This window comes from Sceloporus undulatus, chromosome 5, assembly GCF_019175285.1.
Source record: "Sceloporus undulatus isolate JIND9_A2432 ecotype Alabama chromosome 5, SceUnd_v1.1, whole genome shotgun sequence".
NCBI lineage: Eukaryota > Metazoa > Chordata > Lepidosauria > Squamata > Phrynosomatidae > Sceloporus > Sceloporus undulatus.
This window is the reverse complement of record NC_056526.1, coordinates 191,839,247-191,860,088: the sequence shown is the minus strand read 5'-3', so window position 1 is coordinate 191,860,088 and position 20,842 is coordinate 191,839,247. Positions and strand designations below refer to the sequence as shown.

The 20,842-nt window shown below is 44.6% G+C and overlaps 1 protein-coding gene across 8 annotated transcripts in view; it reads right to left on the bottom strand.

Moving 5' to 3' along the window:
* Positions 1-20,842, bottom strand: part of DYSF (dysferlin) — a 161,675-nt gene that overhangs the window by 128,466 nt on the left and 12,367 nt on the right. For all 8 annotated transcript variants that reach the window (XM_042470112.1, XM_042470116.1, XM_042470119.1 and 5 more), the window contains exons 2-4: positions 17,891-17,946; positions 16,608-16,699; positions 2,606-2,711 (exon numbers count right to left, since the gene is read on the bottom strand). In XM_042470112.1, the coding sequence (XP_042326046.1) occupies positions 2,606-2,711; positions 16,608-16,699; positions 17,891-17,946 (254 nt within the window). The remainder of the gene's footprint in view (positions 1-2,605; positions 2,712-16,607; positions 16,700-17,890; positions 17,947-20,842) is intronic.

The following is a 20,842-nucleotide window of genomic DNA, read 5'->3' as shown; positions in this document are numbered from 1 at the left end:
GAAGGAAAAATAAAGAATGATTATATATATATATATATATATATAATGATTGTTGTTTTTAATTCTGTTTGTTTTGTTTTTAAAAAATAAAGAATTTTTAAAAATAACTTGTGCTTTCGAGTCATTTCCAACTTATGGCGACCCTGAGGCTTTCAATTTAGGGAAACCCTCATGGGCTTTTCTTGGCAAGTGTCTTCAGAGGGGCTTTGCCATTGCCTTCCTCTGAGGCTGAGAGAGTGTGACTTATACCAAGTTACATGACTTGTCCAAGTTTCAGGGAACTGAATGCTTTAATGCAGAGGTTCTCAACCTTTGATCCTCCCACTGTTTTGGACATCAGCACCCAGAAGCCTTTGCCAGCATGGCCAATGATGAGGGAATCTGGGAGATGAAGTCAAAAACATCTGGAGGACCAGAGGTTGAGAACCATGGCTTTAATGCATAACGCTTAATGGCATCACCAGGACTCCAGTTTTGGCCTGAAAACCTCAAGGTCTGGGATGATCTTGGCAATCTGATTCTCACTCCATTTTACAAACAGTTATGTCTATCCATCTGTTTTCTAGGGTAACTGGATTAGCCCCCTTTGCTCCCTCTGAACTATCAGAATAAAGTCTGTTTCAAGAACTGTCAATAAAGGAAATAATTCCTCTGCAGCTGGAAATGCAAAATCCGGCTGAGATAGGAAGTAATGCAAGAAGGGGCCACTAAGTGTCACCCTCCAACAGTCCAGAGCAAGCAGAAACCTTTGAGCCAAGTATTTGCATTAGCTAGTTTAATATCCCAGCTAATGCAAACCCATTGGAGGGACTTTAGAGAAGTCCCATTTGTGCAAGCCTCAGACACCAACATGATTCTGGCCACAGTACATTCAGCCCTCTGTATCCACGGATTCTTTATCCACGGCTTGAAAATGTTTTTTTTTAAGGAAAAATTCCAAATGGCAAACCTTGATTTTGACGTTCTGTATATGGGACATCATTTTAGTAGGCCACTGCATTCAATCAGACTGGACCATCCACGGATTTTGGTATCCATGGAGGGTTCAGGAACCAATCCCCAGCCTATACCAAAGGCCCACTGCATTTACACTTTTAACTTCACAGAAACGCTGAGCTTTTCCCAGCAGGAGGGGAAGGTCCTGGCCTGAAGCCAGGCCAAGAGGAGTTCGGCATCAAATAAATGAGTCTCCAGGGCGGACAAATAGGAAACGGCTAAGTTCCTCCCACGTAAACTTCCTCCCCTCTGAGTAACACACAACAACTTCCTCTCTTGCTACAGTCCGCTTGCTTACAACTTGTCCAAACACACACATACACACCCCAGGGAGAAGCTATTTTTAAAATATCAAGATATGCAAAGGAAGGAGCGTGGCCATTGATGATAAAGAAGACCTGCCCCCCCATTCTCTACCCCAAAACTGGAAGTGGAAAGGATGAGAGGTCGGCACTGGGGCTGTTTTCCAAATGACTCTCAGGGCTTGTCTGGGTCATCCTTTCTGCAAGGAAAATCTCACCATTATGGGGCAGAGGAAGATCCATTGAGAGAGCAGAGTTGCAAATGTTTGGGGACCCTGGAGAAAGCCAATGGCAGTAGAGCTGAGACTTGGGGCTGGGTTTTAATCCTAAATTAAAAGGAGCTGTCCAAGGTAGCAAAACTATATTTGGGGGATAGGGCTCAAGACGTTGGACAGTGTATGGAAACCATGCAGCCCTATGAGGAGGAGCAATTTAGGGAGCTGGGGGTGTTTAGCCTGGAGAAGAGAAGGTTAAGAGGTGATATGATAGCCCTGTTTAAGTATTTGAAGGGATGCCATATTGAGGATGGAGCAAGCTTGTTTTCTGCTGCTCCAGAGACTAAAACACAATGGAGCAATGGATGCAAACTCCAGGAAAAGAGATTCCAGCTCAACATTAAGCGGAACCTCCTGACAATAATAATAGATATTTGAAGGGATGTCATTCAGGATCTTGGGCATAGGGACATACGCTTTGTATGTTGCATTTTTAAAAACGTTTTGTATGTTCTATTTTTAAAAACTTTTTACTGTTTTAATTGGATTATTTTAATTGTTTTAAAGTGTTGTTTTCATCTGTATGTACACAAACATACATTTGTTGTGAGCCACCTTGAGTCCCAACTTGGGAGAAAGGCAGGATAAAAATAAAATTAATTAATTAATTAATTAATATTGAGGATGGAGCAAGATTGTTTTCTGCTGCTCCAGAGAACAGGTCCCACAGCAATGGATGCAAGCTCCAGAAAGAACTGTTGGACAATGGAAGACACTTCTTCCTATGACATTTTGATGGAGTCTCCTTCCTTGGAGGTCTTTAAACAGAGGCTGGATGGCCATCTGTTCGGGTGCTTTGATGGTCAGTTCCTGCATGGCAGAAGTGGGTTAGATTGGATGGCCCTTGGGGTCTCTTCCAACTCTAGTTGGACAGTTAAAACTCAGAGGACAACATGGATACCACCAGTTGGCATATTTTGTGTCTCTACACCTGGTGGGAACACGGGAGATGGAGCTTTCTCGGTGGATGCTCTCAGGTTCTGGAACAACCTTCCAATGCAGGTCAGTGCCAATATGTCAAAATGGACTCACCCCTGTGCTCTGCCCCTTGGTATCCAGCAAAGGAGCATTGAAGCTGGCAGCTAGGTTGGGTGATGCCAGGACGTCTCGCAGGGGCACATGCGCTTCGCCCAAGAACCTAAAAAGAACAAGAAGGAAACATTACCAGAGGGACTATGAAAGGTCTCCAAGGTGGGTGAGCAGGAGAGGAATTTCTTAGCACCACCAGCAGCAGATGGCTCCCATGTCCATGGAGCAAGGAATTTACATTGCCCAAGGAATGTATTCCTTAAAAAGAAGGTCCAACCCCTTGGACAGCTCCTTTAAAGCCAAGCAATGCCAAAAATCATGGCTTCCAGTGCCAGTGGGGTGGGGAATCCATGCCAGGTGTGGATTTCTGAGGCTGAGAGTTGGTTTCCTCGGCAGAGAGGGGATTCAAACACTTATATCCGGAATCATTGCCCAATGCTCAACCCACTACGTCACGCTGGCTCCTCTGATGGCAAATAACAACATTTACAGTAACTCTCCAAGTGCTTAAACCTATTTAGGAATAGAAACAAAAGTCCATCAGGGATACCTTAAATGACCAACCAAAATGCACAATATACCTGTTGCAAGCTTCAAGTATATTGTGCATTTCAGGGTTGGCCAATAAAGGTATTACTGATGGGTTTTTGCTTGCATTTGTTAAATAGCCAACACAGCTAGCCCTTTCTGTTTTCTGGACTGTGAGATACCGCATTGTAGCTGCAACAGGGGAACTATGAAGAGCAGCATATGGACTGGGACCTCCAATCAGAGTAAAACAATTTTTTCCCTTAAATTTGGACTGAATTCACATGTTTCACTTCTACACCAACAAAATGTTCCTGATGCAAAAACATGGAGACTTCTTGAGGAATCCCTTGTTCTCTGCCTCCAAAGAGACCTGTGGCCTCAATGGAATGGAGACATATTGGATTGCAAAAGAGGGTCCCTCTTGAGATGCAAAGAGACTTTAAATTTCCTGGACTTTGAAAATCTCCCTATTGCCACATGGCCAGGAGGAGAAAGCCTGCCTGCACAAAAGATACCCTCCCTATTATACCATCTTTGCTAAGGACTGAAACAACATGCAGGTGTCTGGACTAACATCTCCAATTGTGTTTCTTCTTCTGTTTGGTTTGTAACATCTTGCCTGATGAAGAATAAGTCCATGGAGCTTTGAAAGCTTGCAATAAGTATATTGTGCATTTCGGTTGACCAAGAAAGGTATCACTGTTGGATTTTTGTTTGCACTTGTTAAATGACCAACACATCTATCCATGTGTGTTTTCTATTTACGAATAGGCTAGTCCTTTAAAGTTAGCCTGTTCAGTCCTTTAAAGCTAGGCAAGGATTTCCTGCCCTCCATTGCGGAGCAAAACACCCCAGAAGATCCTGGAGGAGAGAGAGGTAGGATCTTTTCCTGGACGCTTTATGTTCAGCAGTAAGCCTGCCTTCACGCTTTCTTCCTGGACCTTCCTTGGTAATTGTTCCAAACCTACGATGTTTTCTGCTAGTAATATGGTGTCATCTGCATATCTTAGATCACTGATATTGCTTCCTCCTGTCTTCACTCCTCTTTCTTCTGTGTCCAAGCCTGTTCTTCGTGTAATATGTTCTGCATATAAGTTGAACAGATAGAGTGAAAGGACACAGCTTTGCCTGACCCCTTTCCCAGCTGGGAACCATTTCTGAGCCTCCAAATTCTGTTCTGTTACCTCTTTTCCCGAGTATGCATTTCTCATCAGGACTATCAGATGCAGTGGCACTCCCATGTTTTTAAGGGCATTTCATAGCTTTTTATGATCTATAGACTCAAATGCTTTGCTGTAGTCTATAAAGCATACTAAATTCAATGGGGTTTACTCACAGTTGCAATCTTCATCTACTGATCACAAGCACATCCTCATGAGCCTACTCTCTATGTGATTTGCCAGAAAAATCTGTTGATGACATGAACAAAGCTGGGAAGGAAAACCATTTCCCAGTCCCGATTTAACAAATCATTAATCTTGATTTCCCAGGCCCAGTGTGTCAAATCATAAATCATGATTAGGATCAAATCATAAATCATGACTTGAAACATCCTGCAAAGAGGGAGAACTTGCCAAGGAGACCAAATGGCTCCAGCTGGAGACCCACAAGCGGTTCAAAGGGTTTCATCCAGTTTTGCAAAATGAAAGACCTCTCAGAAGACTTTGGGCCAACACACTCACCCACGTTTGCAGCAAGATCTCCTCGACGGAGAAAAGGTCTTGGCACGCCTTGGCTCACTTCCCTCGCCACTTCCCTACATTGTCCATACTGAAGGGAAACTCCACTTTCTTCCTATCCCCACCTAAAACAGACTCTCTTCCTGCTCTTTGAGTTCTTGACACAACATGAATGATGAAGCCGCCTCTCTGAATCTACCTCCTAAACAAGGTTAGCAAAGGACACATGGCTTCTAGATGACAGCCTTGAATGCCGTCGGTCCAAGATACCATTGATGCAAATGTGGCATACAGATACGCCCTGCGTCCCCAAACCTATTGGAAGTCCCTGCTAGAGTAGATCTGTTGAAACAATGGGATCTACATAGGAGTTGACATTGACTGAGTGGGTGACAAAGACACTGAAATCATTAAAGATGTTCCATACTTTGGCGCAATCATTAATCAAACTGGAGAGGGCCATCAAGAATCAGAAGAAGATTTATTTGTTTATTTTTATGGTTTTTCATGGGTTTTTCAGGCTATGAGGCCATGTTTGAGAAGAGTTTATTCCTGACAGATTTCCATGTTAATCTGTGTATTGTTCTGTGGTTGAATGGCAAGGTCTCAGGGTGTCCATTTACTTAATGATCCATTGTCTGCTGGGTTTCCCCCTGATCCTGGGTGGTTTTCATTTGCATTTGCCAAGTGTTGATTTTGGTGTTTTTCAGAACTGGTAGCCAAACTCTGGCCTGGTACATATGGGTGGGAAGCGCCATAACTGGGCCGATTCTAGGGATCCAGAGCATGTAGCAACTGCATGCTCCTGAACCCTAGCGCGCAGCAGCAGTGCCATCATGGCGGCCTCTGGTCCACATGGGGGGGCTGCCATGATGGTGCAGCATCCACATGTTGCAGACAGGAAGTGGCATCATGGCAGCGCCCTTTCCTGTTTGCAGCACTGCCAAAAAGAAAACACTCTAGGCAGCTTCTTTTAGGCAGCGCATCAGTGCTGCAGCGTGCAGCCACTGCAGCACTGACTCGGGGTAAAGACGGGCGACGCAGAGCCGCCCGTCTGTTGAGCCCCTTTGTTTACATTCCGGGTTTCTTCTTTCCTGTTGTCCAGGTGTTTGTGGATTTCAATGGCTTCCCTGTGCATTCAGACCTGATCGCTGTTGGCATGGTCCAGAATTTCAGTGTTTTCAAATAGCATTTAATGCCCAGGATGATTTATAACATGTTCCGCTAGTGCTGATTTTTCCAGCTGTCTCAGTGTGCAGTGTCTCTCGTGTTCCTTGATTCGTGTTTGGACGCTGCGTTTGGTGGTCCCTATGGAGACCTATCCACAGCTGTATGGTATACAATCAACTCCTGCAGCTGTGAGAGCATCTCTCCTGTCCTTCGCTGAGCACAGCATTTGCTGGATTTTCTTGGTTGGTTTGTAAACCATTTGAATGTTGTGTTTCTTCACCAATTTCCCTATTCTGGCTGTGACTCCTTTGATGTATGGTAAAAAAAACACCTTCCCTTTGGGTGATAGCTTGTCTTCACTCCTCTGGGTTTTATTCTATTCTATTCTATTGATCTGGAGTATTTAAACTCCACTCTTTAGCCACAGAGGCTTTCAGAGTGCAAAGAACTAGGTATGATCCTCAAGTGTAAAGTGTGCATGCTTGTGGGTGAGTGAGTGTTGGACTTCAAGTTGTTCCAACTATGAGACCCTATGGTGAACTACCATGGGGCAAGAGGAACAAAATGACAAACCCCCTCTGAACAAATCTTTCCATGAAAACCCAAGAAGGGTCACCTTAGGGTCACCGTAAGTCGGAAATGACTTGAAGGCACACAACGCACACAACTGTCTAGACACCTGCCAGATAGCAAACTCCTCTAAACAAACCTACCATGAAAACGCCTTGACAGATTCGCCTTAGGGTCACGTAAGTCAGGAAGACTTGAAGGCACAAAATAGAACACACAATTCATAGATACCTACTACGATGGCAAACCTCCTCTGAACAAACCTTACCATGGAAACCCTATGATAGGTTCATGGCATAGGGTCGCCATACGACACAATGCAACACACGGCACAGAAAATGCCAAGTGGCAGCAATATAGTTCTTTCCCCCTTTTTGCATTTCAACCTGCCTGAAAGTAGACCTCCCCTCCATTTTTCCATTTGCTCAATCTCTGCACAGACAGCTTTGAGATCTGGGAATTCCCTCCTCTGAATCACCCTTACTATTCCTGGATATCCTATTTGGAGAGGTTATTCTTAAAGACCGACTGCCTCCTCCCGTCTCTCCTTCTTCTCATCTCGCACAGCTAAAATAGTTTTAGCCCCCCTGAACATGTGTACACTGAACTTCTAGGATGCCCTGTTCTATCTATAGAAGTTAAAGAAGGGCTCATTTACTGTGGCACCGGTGCAAAAATACTCCTTATCTTACGGCAAAGGATAACCCTTGTATATTCTGCCTACACATCCGTGGATTCCCTATCCAGATTCAAGCATCCAGGCCTTGCAAATGTTTTGAAAATATCTAAATACAACATCATGGATGGACTGTTAAAGAGGCCACAGGTATGACTCTGTGAGAACTAAGAAAGTATGGGAGACGGGGGTCTCTGGAGTTTATCACACGAAGGAAATTGGGAGATTACATTAAATATCCCGAAAAATCACATAATTACGCGAAACGATTTCACACGTCACACAAAACCCGCCATTAAAGTGGTCACAAAGAAGCCTAGCTCGCACCTTTTTACTTCCTTTTTACTTTACTTTTTACTTTTGGGATTTCAGCGACAGTGCATTTCCAATGCATCACTTTATTTTGGCAATTGCGTGTGATAATACTTTGTGCAATTACTGCCATTTTCATTTTATTTGCAGGATGCTTTAAATGCGCTTTAATCTCTCTTTAATGCTGAAATTACCCCAGTGTGATAAACTCCTTACAATCAATAGAAGAGTTGGAAGAGACCTCAAGGGCCATCCAGTCCAATCCCCTGCCATGCAGGAACTCACAATCCAAACACCCCTCTATTGAAAACAGCCCCAAAAAAGGAGGCCCCACCTTTCTCTAAGGCAGCACAGTCCCTGCTGAACAGCCCGACTCTCAGGAAATTGCTCCCAATGTGGAGCTGGAATCCTTTTCCTGTACTTTGCAATTGTTCTGATCTTTTCTCCAGAGCAGCAGAAAACAAGCTGCTCCTCCTCAATATGATCTCCCTTCAAGTTTTTTAAACAGGACTCTCATACCCCTCTTACTTCCTTCCCAGGGCATACATCCCCAGCTCCCTAATCGTCCTGATAGGGATTGGGGTTTCCAGACCTTTCACCATTTTGGTCGCCCTCCTCGGATATGCTCCAGCTTCCCATACCTTTACCTGAATTGTGTGACAAAAACAGATTCATCAGGTGGGCCTGACCAAAGCAGAATAAAGTGCACGATTACTTCCCTTGATCTAGACACTATATTCTATGATACAGCATAGAATCGCATGGCCTTTTTAGCTGCTGCACGCACTGGGGCTCATGTTCAACTTGAGCTCCACAGGATTCCTAGATCCCTTTCACATGTTGTCTCCTAAGCCAGGTGTCCCCATGATCCTATATCGGTGCATTTCATTTTTCCGCCCTAAGTGCAGTACCTTAATTTCCTCCGTGATGAATTTCATTTTGTTAGCTTTGTCCCAGCTTTCTAGTCTATTCAGGTCATTTTGCATTTGGATCCTGTCCTCTGGGGCATTAGCTACTCCTCCTAGTTTGGTGTCATCTGCAAATTTGGTAAGTAAGGCTTCTAGTCTTGAAGATGTCTCATCCTCAGGGACATCATGAGTCAAGATCGGCTCAAGGGTGGTTAAGAACAACAAAAAACTAATTCCTAAAACTTTTAACTGCTGTGGCTCAATGCTGTGGAATTCTGGGATTTCTAATGTTGTGAAATATTTAGCCTTCTCTATCAGAGTGTTCTGGTGCCACACCAAACTACAAATCCCAGAATTCCACAGCATTGAGCATTGGCAGTTAAAAAGTGGTCAAGCTGCATTAATTCTTCAGTGCAGATGCAGCCCTGGTTTAGTCTTGACCTGGAATATCTACACTTTTAGCTCCGAACAACTTCAGCAAGCATAAGGCTCAGTCCTTTTTGGAGATGACCTTAGATTACGTATTCTTTTATTTAAAGAGAATAATTACTTTTAAAAATGCAAATGCAGCCTCGCTTCTCACGAAGCCTGGACACATTTCAAAAACCAAACATCTTAAAACTCAAAGCAGAAATCTTCTGAACTGCAGTGCACTTGTTTTCTATTCTTCTCTTTCATGCAGGACTTCCGGACATTCAGCCAATCTGCTTATGAGTTTATTGCACATCATTGGGCAAAAAGAAACATCTTCCAGAGCACAGAATCCAATTCAGGGCAGAGAAAGAATTCCCATCTCTACTCTATTGAAACTCTCAGTAGCATCCGGTTAATTTTAACCTATTTGCTGTTCCCAAAAATATCGCTGTGTTGGGAATGTGTGACATACATACACACACCCTAAATTCTCTGAAGGCCTCTCTCTCCTTCATATCTTGGGAGGCCAACTTTGTTTCAGTGGTGGCACTTTCTAGTTGTGTGTGTGTGTCTTTATAGACTCACTCTCAGTGTTTCATTTCCTGAGAAGTTAAGCAAACACAACAGCCGCAGTTCAGGTTTCTGTCTCCTCGCTGAATAGGGTTTTACGCTCCGAAAAATGGTTTCCTTTCGCCTGGGGATGTGAACAGACTCACAATCAGATCGGCTGAATGACCGGAGCTTTTGGATGAAAGGGAAGCTGCGGGAAATGAACACAGCGCAGGCAAGGATTTTATTGAGAGTTGCGCAAAGTTGCAACATGGAAAACAAAAAGGAGGGTAATTGGAATAAAAACATAAAAACATATTAGAATCATAGGATCATAGAGTTGGAAGAGGCCCCAAGAAGGGCCATCCAGCCCAACCCCATTCTGCCATGCAGGAACTCTCCATCAAAACATACCCAACAGAAGATGGCCATCCAGCCTCGGTTTAAAGACCTCCAAGGAAAGAGGCTCCACTATAATTTCTGAGGAAGAAGTGTGTTCCTCTGTCAAACAGCCCTTACTCTCAGGAAGGTCCTCCTAATGTTGAGCTGGAATCTCTTTTCCAGCAGCTTGCATGCATTGCTCCATTGGGTCCCGTTCTCTGGAGCAGCTGAAAAACAAGCTTGCTCCCTCCTCAATATGACATCCTTTCAAATACTTAAATAGGGCTGTTATATCACCTCTTAAACGTCTGTTCTCCAGACTAAACATCCCGAGCTCCCTAAGTCTCTTCTCATAAGGCATAGTTTCAAGACCCTTCATCATTTTGGTGACTGTTTTGGTCCAGTTCTGGGCATTACAATTCAAAAAGGATGTGGAGAAACTGGAGCCTTGTGTCCAAAGGATGGCGACTAAAATGGTGAAGGGTCTGGAAACCATGAAGTCCTATGAGGAAAAACTCAGGGAGCTGGGGATGTTTAGCCTGGAGAAGAGAAGGTTAAGAGGTGATATGATAGCCCTGTTTAAATACTTAAAGGGATGCCATATTGAAGAGGGAACAAGCTTGTTTTCTGCTGCTCCAGAGAGTAGGACCTGGAACAATGGATGCAAGCTCCAGGGAAAGAGATTCCAGCTCAACATTAGGAGGAACGTCCTGAGAGTAAGGGCTGTGCGACAGTGGAACACCCTCCTTCCTCAGAGTGTAGTGGAGTCACCCTCCTTGGAGGTCTTTAAGCAGAGGCTGGATGGCCATCTGTCATGGATGCTTTGATTGAGGGTTCCTGCATGGCAGAAGGGAGTTGGACTGGATCAGGGCCCTTGGGGACTCTGGCAACTCTATGATTCTATGATTTCTATGATTCTATGATTCTAGCTCTGAGCACAGGTCATGGCTTTAAGCTGTGATATGATCCTAGGAGATCCTTCCTAGGAGAAATAGCAAGATGCATTTGACAGACTTGGTCACCTCCTCTGCTTTCCATGCGCCAAGGAGGAAACTGCCATAAACTGTTTATGCTTCAGCCGACACCCTCCGATTCCGTCGCACACCATGAGAGAGACAGGAAAGTCACACAAACACACTCCGTCTGACCCTGATCACTGAGCACAATGGCAGAAGGTTAACTTCAGGACCATCTGTTTTACTGTGTGAGCTGTCAGTGCCGTTCTATGCGCAAAAACATGCTTGCTGAGAGGCCACACCAGGGTTGTGTTGTGTTTACAAATATCTGCATGCAAAGTTATGCATTCATTGTGAATCACAAAACTTGTGTCAAAGGGCAAAGTTGTGTGACTGAGCCAAGACAAAAAATGTGCAATGAAGACATCCAGTGTGCAATGCGCATGTAGGACTATTTGGTATCTCTGAACAGCAGATGGCTAGACTCAGTCAGGGAAGTCGTGGGCATGAATCTGCAAAATTTAAGCACAGCAGTGGAAGACAAGGAGTCTTGCAAATCTCTTATCCATGAGTGGAGGCCAACTCCAAGTTAGTTAACAACAACAACAACAACATATGCATCTGAGGAAGCAGACTGAAGTCTACGAAGTCGAAAGCTCATGCTGCCAACTTCTTTATTTCACTTAGTCTCAAAGATGCTACAAGGTCTCTCTACTAAAGTATCTACAGTATAGCTCATTTGAGATGTGATGCTGGAGAAGAGTTCTGCCAATACCGTGAACTGCTAACAAGACAAGCAAATGGGCCCTGGAGCAAATCTAGGCTGGACTCCCCCTAGAAGCCAAAATGAGTGGCTTGAATCTGTTGTACTTTGGGCATATCATGAGAAGACAGGGCTCCCTAGGAAAGGCAATGATGCTTGGGAAGGTAGAAGGCAGGAGGAAAAGAGGAAGACAGCAGTCCAGGTGGATAGACTCCAGCAAAGAAGCCATGTTTGCCCTGAGTCTGCAAGATCTGAGCAGGGCTGTTTATATCAGGGTGACTTGGAGGTCTCTCATTCATAGGGGCACCGTAAGTTGAAGCCAACTTGACAGCAGTTAGCAACAATAAAAGAGAGCAGTTGTGCCTGGCCTTGACAAGGAAGGCATTGCCCACTGTTCTTCCCTGGAGTTTCTAGAGGCTTTAAAGGCGAATATGCAGATGGAATATTGGAAGTGTCCTTTGGGCTGCTAGCCACAGGCAGATAGTCAAGCTGGCTTCCAGCAAGGCTGGGTTAAAAGAGTTGGGACCTTTTAAGAGTTTCCAAAGCAGAGTTGCCATGTTGAACATGGACAAGGCTCCTGTTGCTTTAGTATTTAACTGGCAAGGTGTAAGGCAAGAGGAAAAGAAGATGGCATTCCAGATGGACAGACTCAGCCAAGGAAGCCATATTGTTCAGGTCCCGTTTTGCAAGATCTGAGCCGGGCAGTTGAGGACAAGGGTGAGCTGGAGGTCTCTCATTCATAGGGTTGCCGTAAGTCAGACTTGACTTGACAGCAGTTAACAACAACAATATCTGGCAAAGAGCAGGAGACCCAGTGCAATATCAGCTTGTGGTAGAAACAGGAAAAAATGACTCTGGATGTCATTGTAAGGTTTTTGTAAAAATGTAAAAATAATTTTTTCCCAGGAAATCCATCTTGAGATAAGAAAGGAGAGAGACAAAAGAAGTTGCGCTAAACTTTGCTAGAAGAGCCCCTAAAAGCTGGCTCTCATGAGCGGACGTTGGCTAGTGTCCATGATGAGGCTGGAGAATCCTCAGGGATGTTCTCTTCCCGGACAAAAGGTTTGGGCAGTTTTTGGAAGGAAAGGGAGGGAAGTGACCTTTGCAGAAAGGAAGGAGGCAAAAAGGCTTGAGTGCATGGATCAAAGACGCAAACAGAGGGAGAACCAAAGGGCAGCCATGCTCTGTAGTTCCCTCTCTCAATTGTCATATTTGCTTCCAACAGTGCATTGATGCAGATGGAGCCTGAAGGGACTCAGACAAAGGAGGAAGGTTGAATACCATCATGTATACCAGGAAGGGCAACTGAGAAGAGGTGAAGTGGCAACACACATAGCAGGTGGCACCATCATTCCCAGTGTGAGGTTGTGTCACTTTTGGTTCTGAGACTCAACTGGAGAATGGCTCATTTTTATGCTCATGCCAAGGTTTGGGGAGGGAGAGGCAACAACTCCCCAAGTACCATGTTTTAATGGCAGCTGAGGCAGGTTTTCAGGGTAAAAGAATGGCTTTTTAAAAAGAAACTGGGGTGTCTTATTTTGGGTTAGGGTTAGAGTTAGTGTCTTCTTTTGGTAAGATGCCAATTCTGAAGATCAGAAGATTAGAAGGTTGGCAGTTCAAGGCCCGTTTGCCACATGATGGGGTGAGCTCCTGTCACTAGTTCCAGCTTCTGTCAGCCTAGCAGCTTGAAAGAATGCAAATGCAAGTAGATAGATAGGTACCACTTCTCATTGGGAAGGTAACAGCATCTGGTGCAGTCATGCTGGCCAAATGGCAACCTGCGCACTCCTCTGACAACTCTGGCTGTTTGGCTTAGAAAGAGAGATGAGCACCAACCCCTACAGTGGGTTATGACTAGACATTGTCAAGAGGCTACCTTTACCTTTAGGTTTAGTGTCTTGTTTTGGAGCCCACACAAATTCAGGTCCCTGGAGCAACTATACAGGAGGCAGCAGAACATGGGACAATTGCCCAGGCATGCAGGGGTCACCAGCAAGGATGTGTATGATAACCCCAGTCTGAGCCAAACAAAGTCACATAGTGAAATCCAAATGACAGTCCAAAAGGGAGATCCAAAAGGGTAGTCTTTAAATGGAGCAAGGTCTGAGGTTATCTGACTGCATGAACCAGGAACACAAGTCAGGAATGTTGCATCCCTCAGCTAGGTTGGCTGTGAGCAACTAGTTTCCTAAGAGAGGTGTTGGAATGTATGGTCTGTTGTCAGATGCAAACGAGTGTTTGGCTCTTATACACTCCAACCTCCCTCTGTTTTTTCTCCTTCATTCTGCAAGGAACCCAAAAGGCTGCAAACATGATCTTGCAGCTGCTTAAAGCTGCCACCTGCCTTGGGCTGGCCCTCAGCACTGCAGCTCTTGCATGCCTTCTCCCGCTTTCCTCCCCTGGTTTGTTTCCATGCCAATGGACAGTATAAAGAGTCTTTTCAGCCGCCGCCTCTTCTGCTAACACTATGACTGCCAGGAATGACAAGCTGACATTTGTCTGACCAAAGTGTCTGGACTTCTGCCCGCCACCCCCAACCTGGCAAGAGGGTGGCTGGGGTATTGCTTTTGTATGCACCAAACACACTTGTTGCAAAGATCAGATTTTTATGCTGATCAGATTTTTATCTGACAAACCTTGCAAAGCAAATTGGCTCCTTGTGTAATTAATGTCTACTTTCATTAAATAGCCCAGCAATAGCTGAGGTTCCTAGCACTTCCCTGCAATTATTTATCTGTCTATTTGCCTGTAATGATGCTCAGGGGAATGCAATGGCAAACCTCCTCTGAATAAATCTTGTTAAGAAAGCCCCTTAGGGTCGCATTAATCAGAAACTACCTGAAGGCACACAACAACAACAACAACAATTATGCTCAGTGCTTGGCATCTGAAGAAAGAAATCTCCCTACCAGCGGGCAAAACCACCACAATGTCCAAGGGCATCCCAGCCACTACAACCAAAGCCACTAAAATTTACAGTTTGTGGCTAAGAATGTAATTAGGGTTGTGTACCATTAGCCTCTGCGTGCGGTGTAACCCACCAGAGGCGCTACGCAAACCATTTGTTGCAAGTCAGTGTTACACAAACGAATGTACAATGTGCCTCCAAATGCACAACTCCCACAAACCTGAACCGAATGCACACTTACCCCTTCTGACAAACCACTCAACCACTTCCATGGGAAAATGCATGCAGCCATAAGAAACCAAGAGGATTTCAGACAATGGTTGAGATTCTTCATCACAGATGGAGTTACGAATGTGTAACTACATACTGTCTCCTGGCCTGACTTCCCAAACTTATCTTAACAGCCAGAAGCTGCACCGAGTGACAAAGATCTCTTCTGTTTGCAACTGGGACACTGCAGGAAGATGTTTTCAGCCTCCTCCTGCCAGCAATCTCTAGCTGCAACTATCAGAAGCAAGACCCCAGTCACAACTCTTTGTCGCACCACAAGTCGCTGGTGGGAAGGGGCTGGAAACATCATCCTACAACATCCTGATGGCCAGCAGAAAAGACTTCAAATTCAAACAATGCAACTACTAGGTGTTAAAGTAGGTTTGAGGGGCATCTAAAAGTGTAACAACAAGGCCACAGTCATAAGCACGAAAATCAAAAAGTTAAAAGTGTGAGTCTAGTTTATGCATTTGCAACAGCTCAGCAAGATACCAGTCAATGTATTATAAGTCTACTTGGTGTAAGATACCTTCAAGAAGATAGTCTCATATAATCCACAATTCAAAAAGGATGTGGACAAGCTGGAGGGTGTGCAGAGGAAGGTGACCAAAATGATGAAGGGCCTGGAAACCACAAAGCCCTATGAGGAGAGACTCAGGGAGCTGGGGATGTTTAGTCTGGAGAAGAGAAAGTTAAGAGGTGATATGATAGCCCTGTTTAATACCTGAAGAGATGTCATACTGAGGATGGAGCAAGCTTGTTTTCTGCTGCTCCAGAGAATAGCACACAGAGCAATGGGTGCAAACTACAGGAAAAGAGATTCAATCTAAACATTAAGAAGAACTTCCTGATGGAATGACAGCGGAAGACACTGCTGCTTCAGAGAGTGATGGAGTCTCCTTCTTTGGAGGTTTTTAAACAGAGGCTGGATGGCCATCTGTCTGGCTTCCGTTGCTTCTTTCTGTATGGCAGAAGGGGATTGGACTGTATGGGCCCCTGGAGGTCTCTTCCAATTCTAGGAGTCCATGATTCTACTTTAAGACTGAGTTCCCTCAAAGGTGATCGGTTCATTTTAGCAATGGATAATGAATATTCCATATCCATTTCTTAAGTCTACAAAAGCATGCGCTAGAAATTTCTTCTCCCCAGTTAGTGTCAAAGGTGCGACTAGATTCCTTTGTGTCTTTTCAATATTGGCCCCATTCCCACTTGGTCTGTGATCCAAACTGATGGATCGATTCAGCAGCGGAGCGTGGTTCCCACTACATTTGCCCCAACGGCAGTTTTTCCTCTCCAAAACAGTCCACTTGTGGTTTTCATTCAGAAATGCATTGATTCAAAATGATTCAGTTCCAGCTGGCTGAAGGGGAAATTTGAATTGATTCCAATCTGCATGTGGCTCACACTTTCGCAGAATCAATATATTGAAAAAGAAGCGGAAAAAATCGAAAAGATGCAGGTTAAATGGGTCTGGCACATGGCCCCTCTCTTGGAATCACTTCAGTACTTCGGATTAAGTGGGAACCAGGGTCATTTGAACTGGGTCAAACCGATTCACGGTCCGATCTAAAAGGTGGTGGGAATGAGGGAATGAAAATAGCATCTCAATGTTTTCCTTTATTCCTCACATCACATCCCCTCTTCACCTTCTCTTCCTCAGGCTAAATATACCCAACTCCCTAAACTGCTCCTTAGAGGACCTGGGTATTTCCAGACCCTTCTCTATTTTAATCACGATCCTCTGGCCGCGTTCCAGCATGTCCACATTGTTCTTGATGGTTCATTTGGATGGTTTCTTGAATCAAACAAGGAACTATCAAATCAGATCCAGGGTTGAATCCACCTGCAACACAGCAGGCACTCTGCAGTCTGCAAGAGCCAGCTGACCATCCAAGGACACATTATGGACCCCGCTTACCTGTTTCTGCCCATGGTTTCATGGTCTTTGACAACAACGTGAAGCTCAGCATTCTGGTCTAAAGGAATCCCTTTCAAGTCCCATTCAAAGCCCTGGGAGAAGAGAGGAGAAGAGAGAGGCGGCTGGTGGGTCTCCAAAAACTAGATCTCCAAAAAACTAGTCCTGGCACATCCGATACATTGAGAAGCATTGATTCAATCCAACAGCTAAAAGATTCAGGGAGGCCCTAGGAAGGTGAAGAGGAATCCAAGAAGCCATCTAGTCAAACCCCATGCCATGCAGGACTCCACAGCTAACACACTATGGAGAAGTGGATATCTAAGCTCTGTTTGCAAACCACCAAGAAAGGAAAGTTCACCATCTGGAAAAGCATGCCACTCTCAAATGTGCACAACCATCTTTAGGTCCTCCAGCTCCAGGTAGGTACTTATCCCTAACTTCTCGAGCCTTTTCTATGGGAATAATGTGGGAGAATCCCAACCAATGGTGACACTGAGGTTGGTGCCACTTGGTTTGGGTGCCCAGAAAAGGTTGTAGGGGGCTCCTTCCATCCCACTGATTTGCTTGTTTGCCTCCCTGCTACCAGCACCCACCAGACCGCTCCTGGGGTCAGTGCTGCGGCCTTCAGACTGCCCTTTAGGGTCTGGCGCATCTACTGGACAAGCAAGAGGAGGGCAACCAAAATGGAGAGACATCTGGAAACCATGCCTTATAAGGAGAGACTTAGGGAGATGGGTATGTTTAGCCTGGAGAAGAGAGGTTTAAGAGGGGACATGATAGTCATGTTTAAATATCTGAAGGGATGTCATATCGAAGAGGGAACAGGCTTGTTTCCACTGTTCCAGAGACTAGGACACAGAGCAGTGTATCTAAATGACAGGAAAAGAGATTCCTCCAAACACTGGGAAGGACCTCCTTATATTAAAAGCTGTTCAATAGTGGAAGATGGTGCCTTGGAGGGTGGTAGAATCTTCTTCTTTGGAGGTTTTTAAACAGAAGCTGGACGGCCATCTGTTAATGGGAGTGCTTGGCTTGTGTCTTCCTGCATGGCAGAAGAGGGTTGGACTGGATGGCCCTTCTTGGGTTCCCTCCTAACTCTATGATTCTATGAGAGGGAGGCAATACCCCTTTCTCATTCACCCAGCAGCCGCACCAGTCCCACCGGGTGTACTCCCAGTGCAACCCAGTGCAGCCTGTACCCCCTGCATCCCCGCAATGAAGCCCCTGACACCAGCAGTCTCTGGTTGATATTCAATTCCAGAGGAGAGGGAAGGCAGCCTCACCTCGTTCCATACTGGGTTGATGTTGTTCTTTATCACCTTGGTTCTCTTCTTCACCCCTGAAAAGAGAAGACCCAAGAAAGGTGAGAAACCACTGCAAGCGCAAGGCTACACAACTCAATAAACTGATTTCATCCCAACACAGATTATTTCACCCCTCGGTGGCTCAGCTGCAGGAAGGGCTGCAATTCCAACATCAGTTGGGTAGTGAATCCGTGCTGGGTTTCATTCCAAACTTTAGAGGCATTATCCAAGTCATCTCTGAGGAGAAGACTTGGCAGACCATATCAAATAAAACTAAACTGCCATTGGAATCATATGTCACATTACATAACTTTATGTGTACAGTACTTACTTACGTAGCAGAGGAGCTAGGAAGCACCCGTTAGTGAATTGCAAAGGCGGATAACAGGACACCAGCAAGAGTTCACAATGTGCATCATTGATGCCCAGTGGGCATCAGGACCAGTGTGATGTGCATCAGAAGTGATGCACACCAGTCCCATTGTGCATTGGGCACGAATATGTATTTGCTATGCTAACATAACAGCAGCCTTCTACTGGACATGGATACTCTTCAGCTGTGCAATTTTCATTCCTACAGACGTAATTCCAGTTACAAAGACATAAGTCTCCAACAGGATTCTAGCCTGCATTTCTAGAAATTAGCAACTACATGCAAACTTAAGAGAAGTGAAAAGCCTCAGGGGAATGCAAATCTCCTCTGAACAAATCTTTCCAAAAAAAAACCCATGGCTTAAGATTGTCATAAGTCGGAAATGACTTGAAGCCACACAACGACAATGGTATTTAATGGGACTTCAGCATCTGAAGATTTTGTGAGGGATTCTGGAACCTGTGTTGGTGTGTCTCTGTGTGTTCTAATATATGCTATTTAATATATATGATAGATTCACCTTAGGGTCACTATATGCTGAAAACACCTTGAAGGCACACAGCAACAATGGTTAGAATGCAGAGAGATGTTGTAGCACCCTTGAGACTAACCGAAAGAAAGAAGTTGGTAGCATGAGCTATCCTAGACTTAAATCTACATTATCCAAATGCATCTGAGGAAGTAGACTCAAGTCTACAAAAATTCAAGTTGCCAACTTCTTTCTTGCAGTTAGTTCCAAGGGTGCGTCACGATCTCTCTCCATACTAAGCAGAGGCTGGATGGCCATCTGTTGGGGATGCTTTGATTGTGATTTCCTGCATGGCAGGGGGTTGGACTGGATGGCCCTAGTGGTCTCTTCCAACTCTATGATTCTATGATTCTATTCTATGATTCTATGATTCATACTGATTCCACAGACTAACATGGCAATATCTTTGAACAGCAACAATTGCATTTAATGGGACTTCAGCATCCAAAGGTTTTGCTATCCATGGGGGATCCAAAACCCCAGCGGTTACCAAGGGCCCACTGTAATTCTGCAATGTGAATGGGCCCCAGGATGAGCAAACAACAACCTCGGAGTGACTCTCTCTGGCTATTACAACCTCATTTGCCGCAAGATGGAAAAAAGGAAAAGGAAGAACTTCCAAGACCAGAAGCAGAACAATAGGAGGGACTGTGAAACCCAGAGCTTGCAGGAAAGTCTGCCTGGCAAACCTCCCATCCATTCCCTCCTTGGTTGCTCAGTGACAGGCCAGAAAAGCAACTATATATGGTCACTCAACAGTCCTTTCCCAGGAGACTCAATGTTTTGCAAAGGAATGGCTGGAATCCATCCAGGAGCCTCTCTGCAAAAAGGCAGCCCAGGCAGGGAGGAGAACATGTCTATTATTATTATTATTATTATTATTATTATTATTATTATTATTTCTATTTCTTAGCCATGTCTCCCTATGGATCAAGCCAGGGGACAACAAACAATTAGCAAACAACATCAACTGGCAAAATTATCATGAAAACCAACTATGGCTTTACGTTAATAGGAAGTCAATGTAATGTGAAGGATGGATGATTGAGAATGAAAGAATATGAACAGTGAAGATATTTGGGTTGGTATGAATGAGGAATGAATGACTGAAAGAAGAAGATATGGGGGAAGATGAAGGAAAAGAGATTTAGGAAGAAGGGAGATATGAGAAAGCAAAAATAGTAAATCTCCCTGGAACAAGAAGAATAAAGAAAAGAGAGGAAATGTACAGAATAAGATAAAAATGTCTGTAATATGACTATGCATTACTTTTACATGAGTGTATTAACATAGATGCTCATTTATTGCAGGGATGGAGTAGAGCTCCATCTGTTGCTGGACTGCAACTCCCAGCAGCTCCACCCAGCATAGCCAAGGAGGAGGGATGCTGGGATCTGCGATCCAGTGGTGTTGCGTAGTCCCACACATGATCGCCCAGTGAGGTTTCCATCTCTTGGAAGAAAAGAAGATGGAAAAGAAGGTGGATCATTTGAACATGCCTTATCTGGACATTCAGAATATTCCACAATATTCCAAATCTGCCCAAATGGGTGGCTGGCATAGTAACACCTTGGCTTTCTGGTGGTTCAGTGTACACAAACTTCGTTCCACGCACAGAATTATTAACAACATTGTGTATAAAATTACCATCAGGCTAGGCATATAAGATGTATGTGAAATATATTTCAATTTCTTATTTAGACGGGTCCCATCTCCAAGTATACAAATATGCAAATATACCAAAATTGGACTTTGGAGGGTTTGAAACCCTCTTGGGCAAGTCACACTCTCTCAGCCTTCAGCAAAGACAAAGCAAACCTTGCCAAGAAGCCCTGACAAGAGAGAAGCCTGAGAATGTTCCTGTGCCACTGAAAGTCAAACTTCCAAGTTCCTTTTCCCTTTGAAAGAAGGGAAGCTACAGCCAAGAGTGCGAGGAAATGAGGAGGCAAGGCAGAAGTGGTGCTTGTTTGCTGTCGCCTATGGAGTCAGGATCACCTTCCTTTATTCCTATAGCCTTCCACTTCCCCCA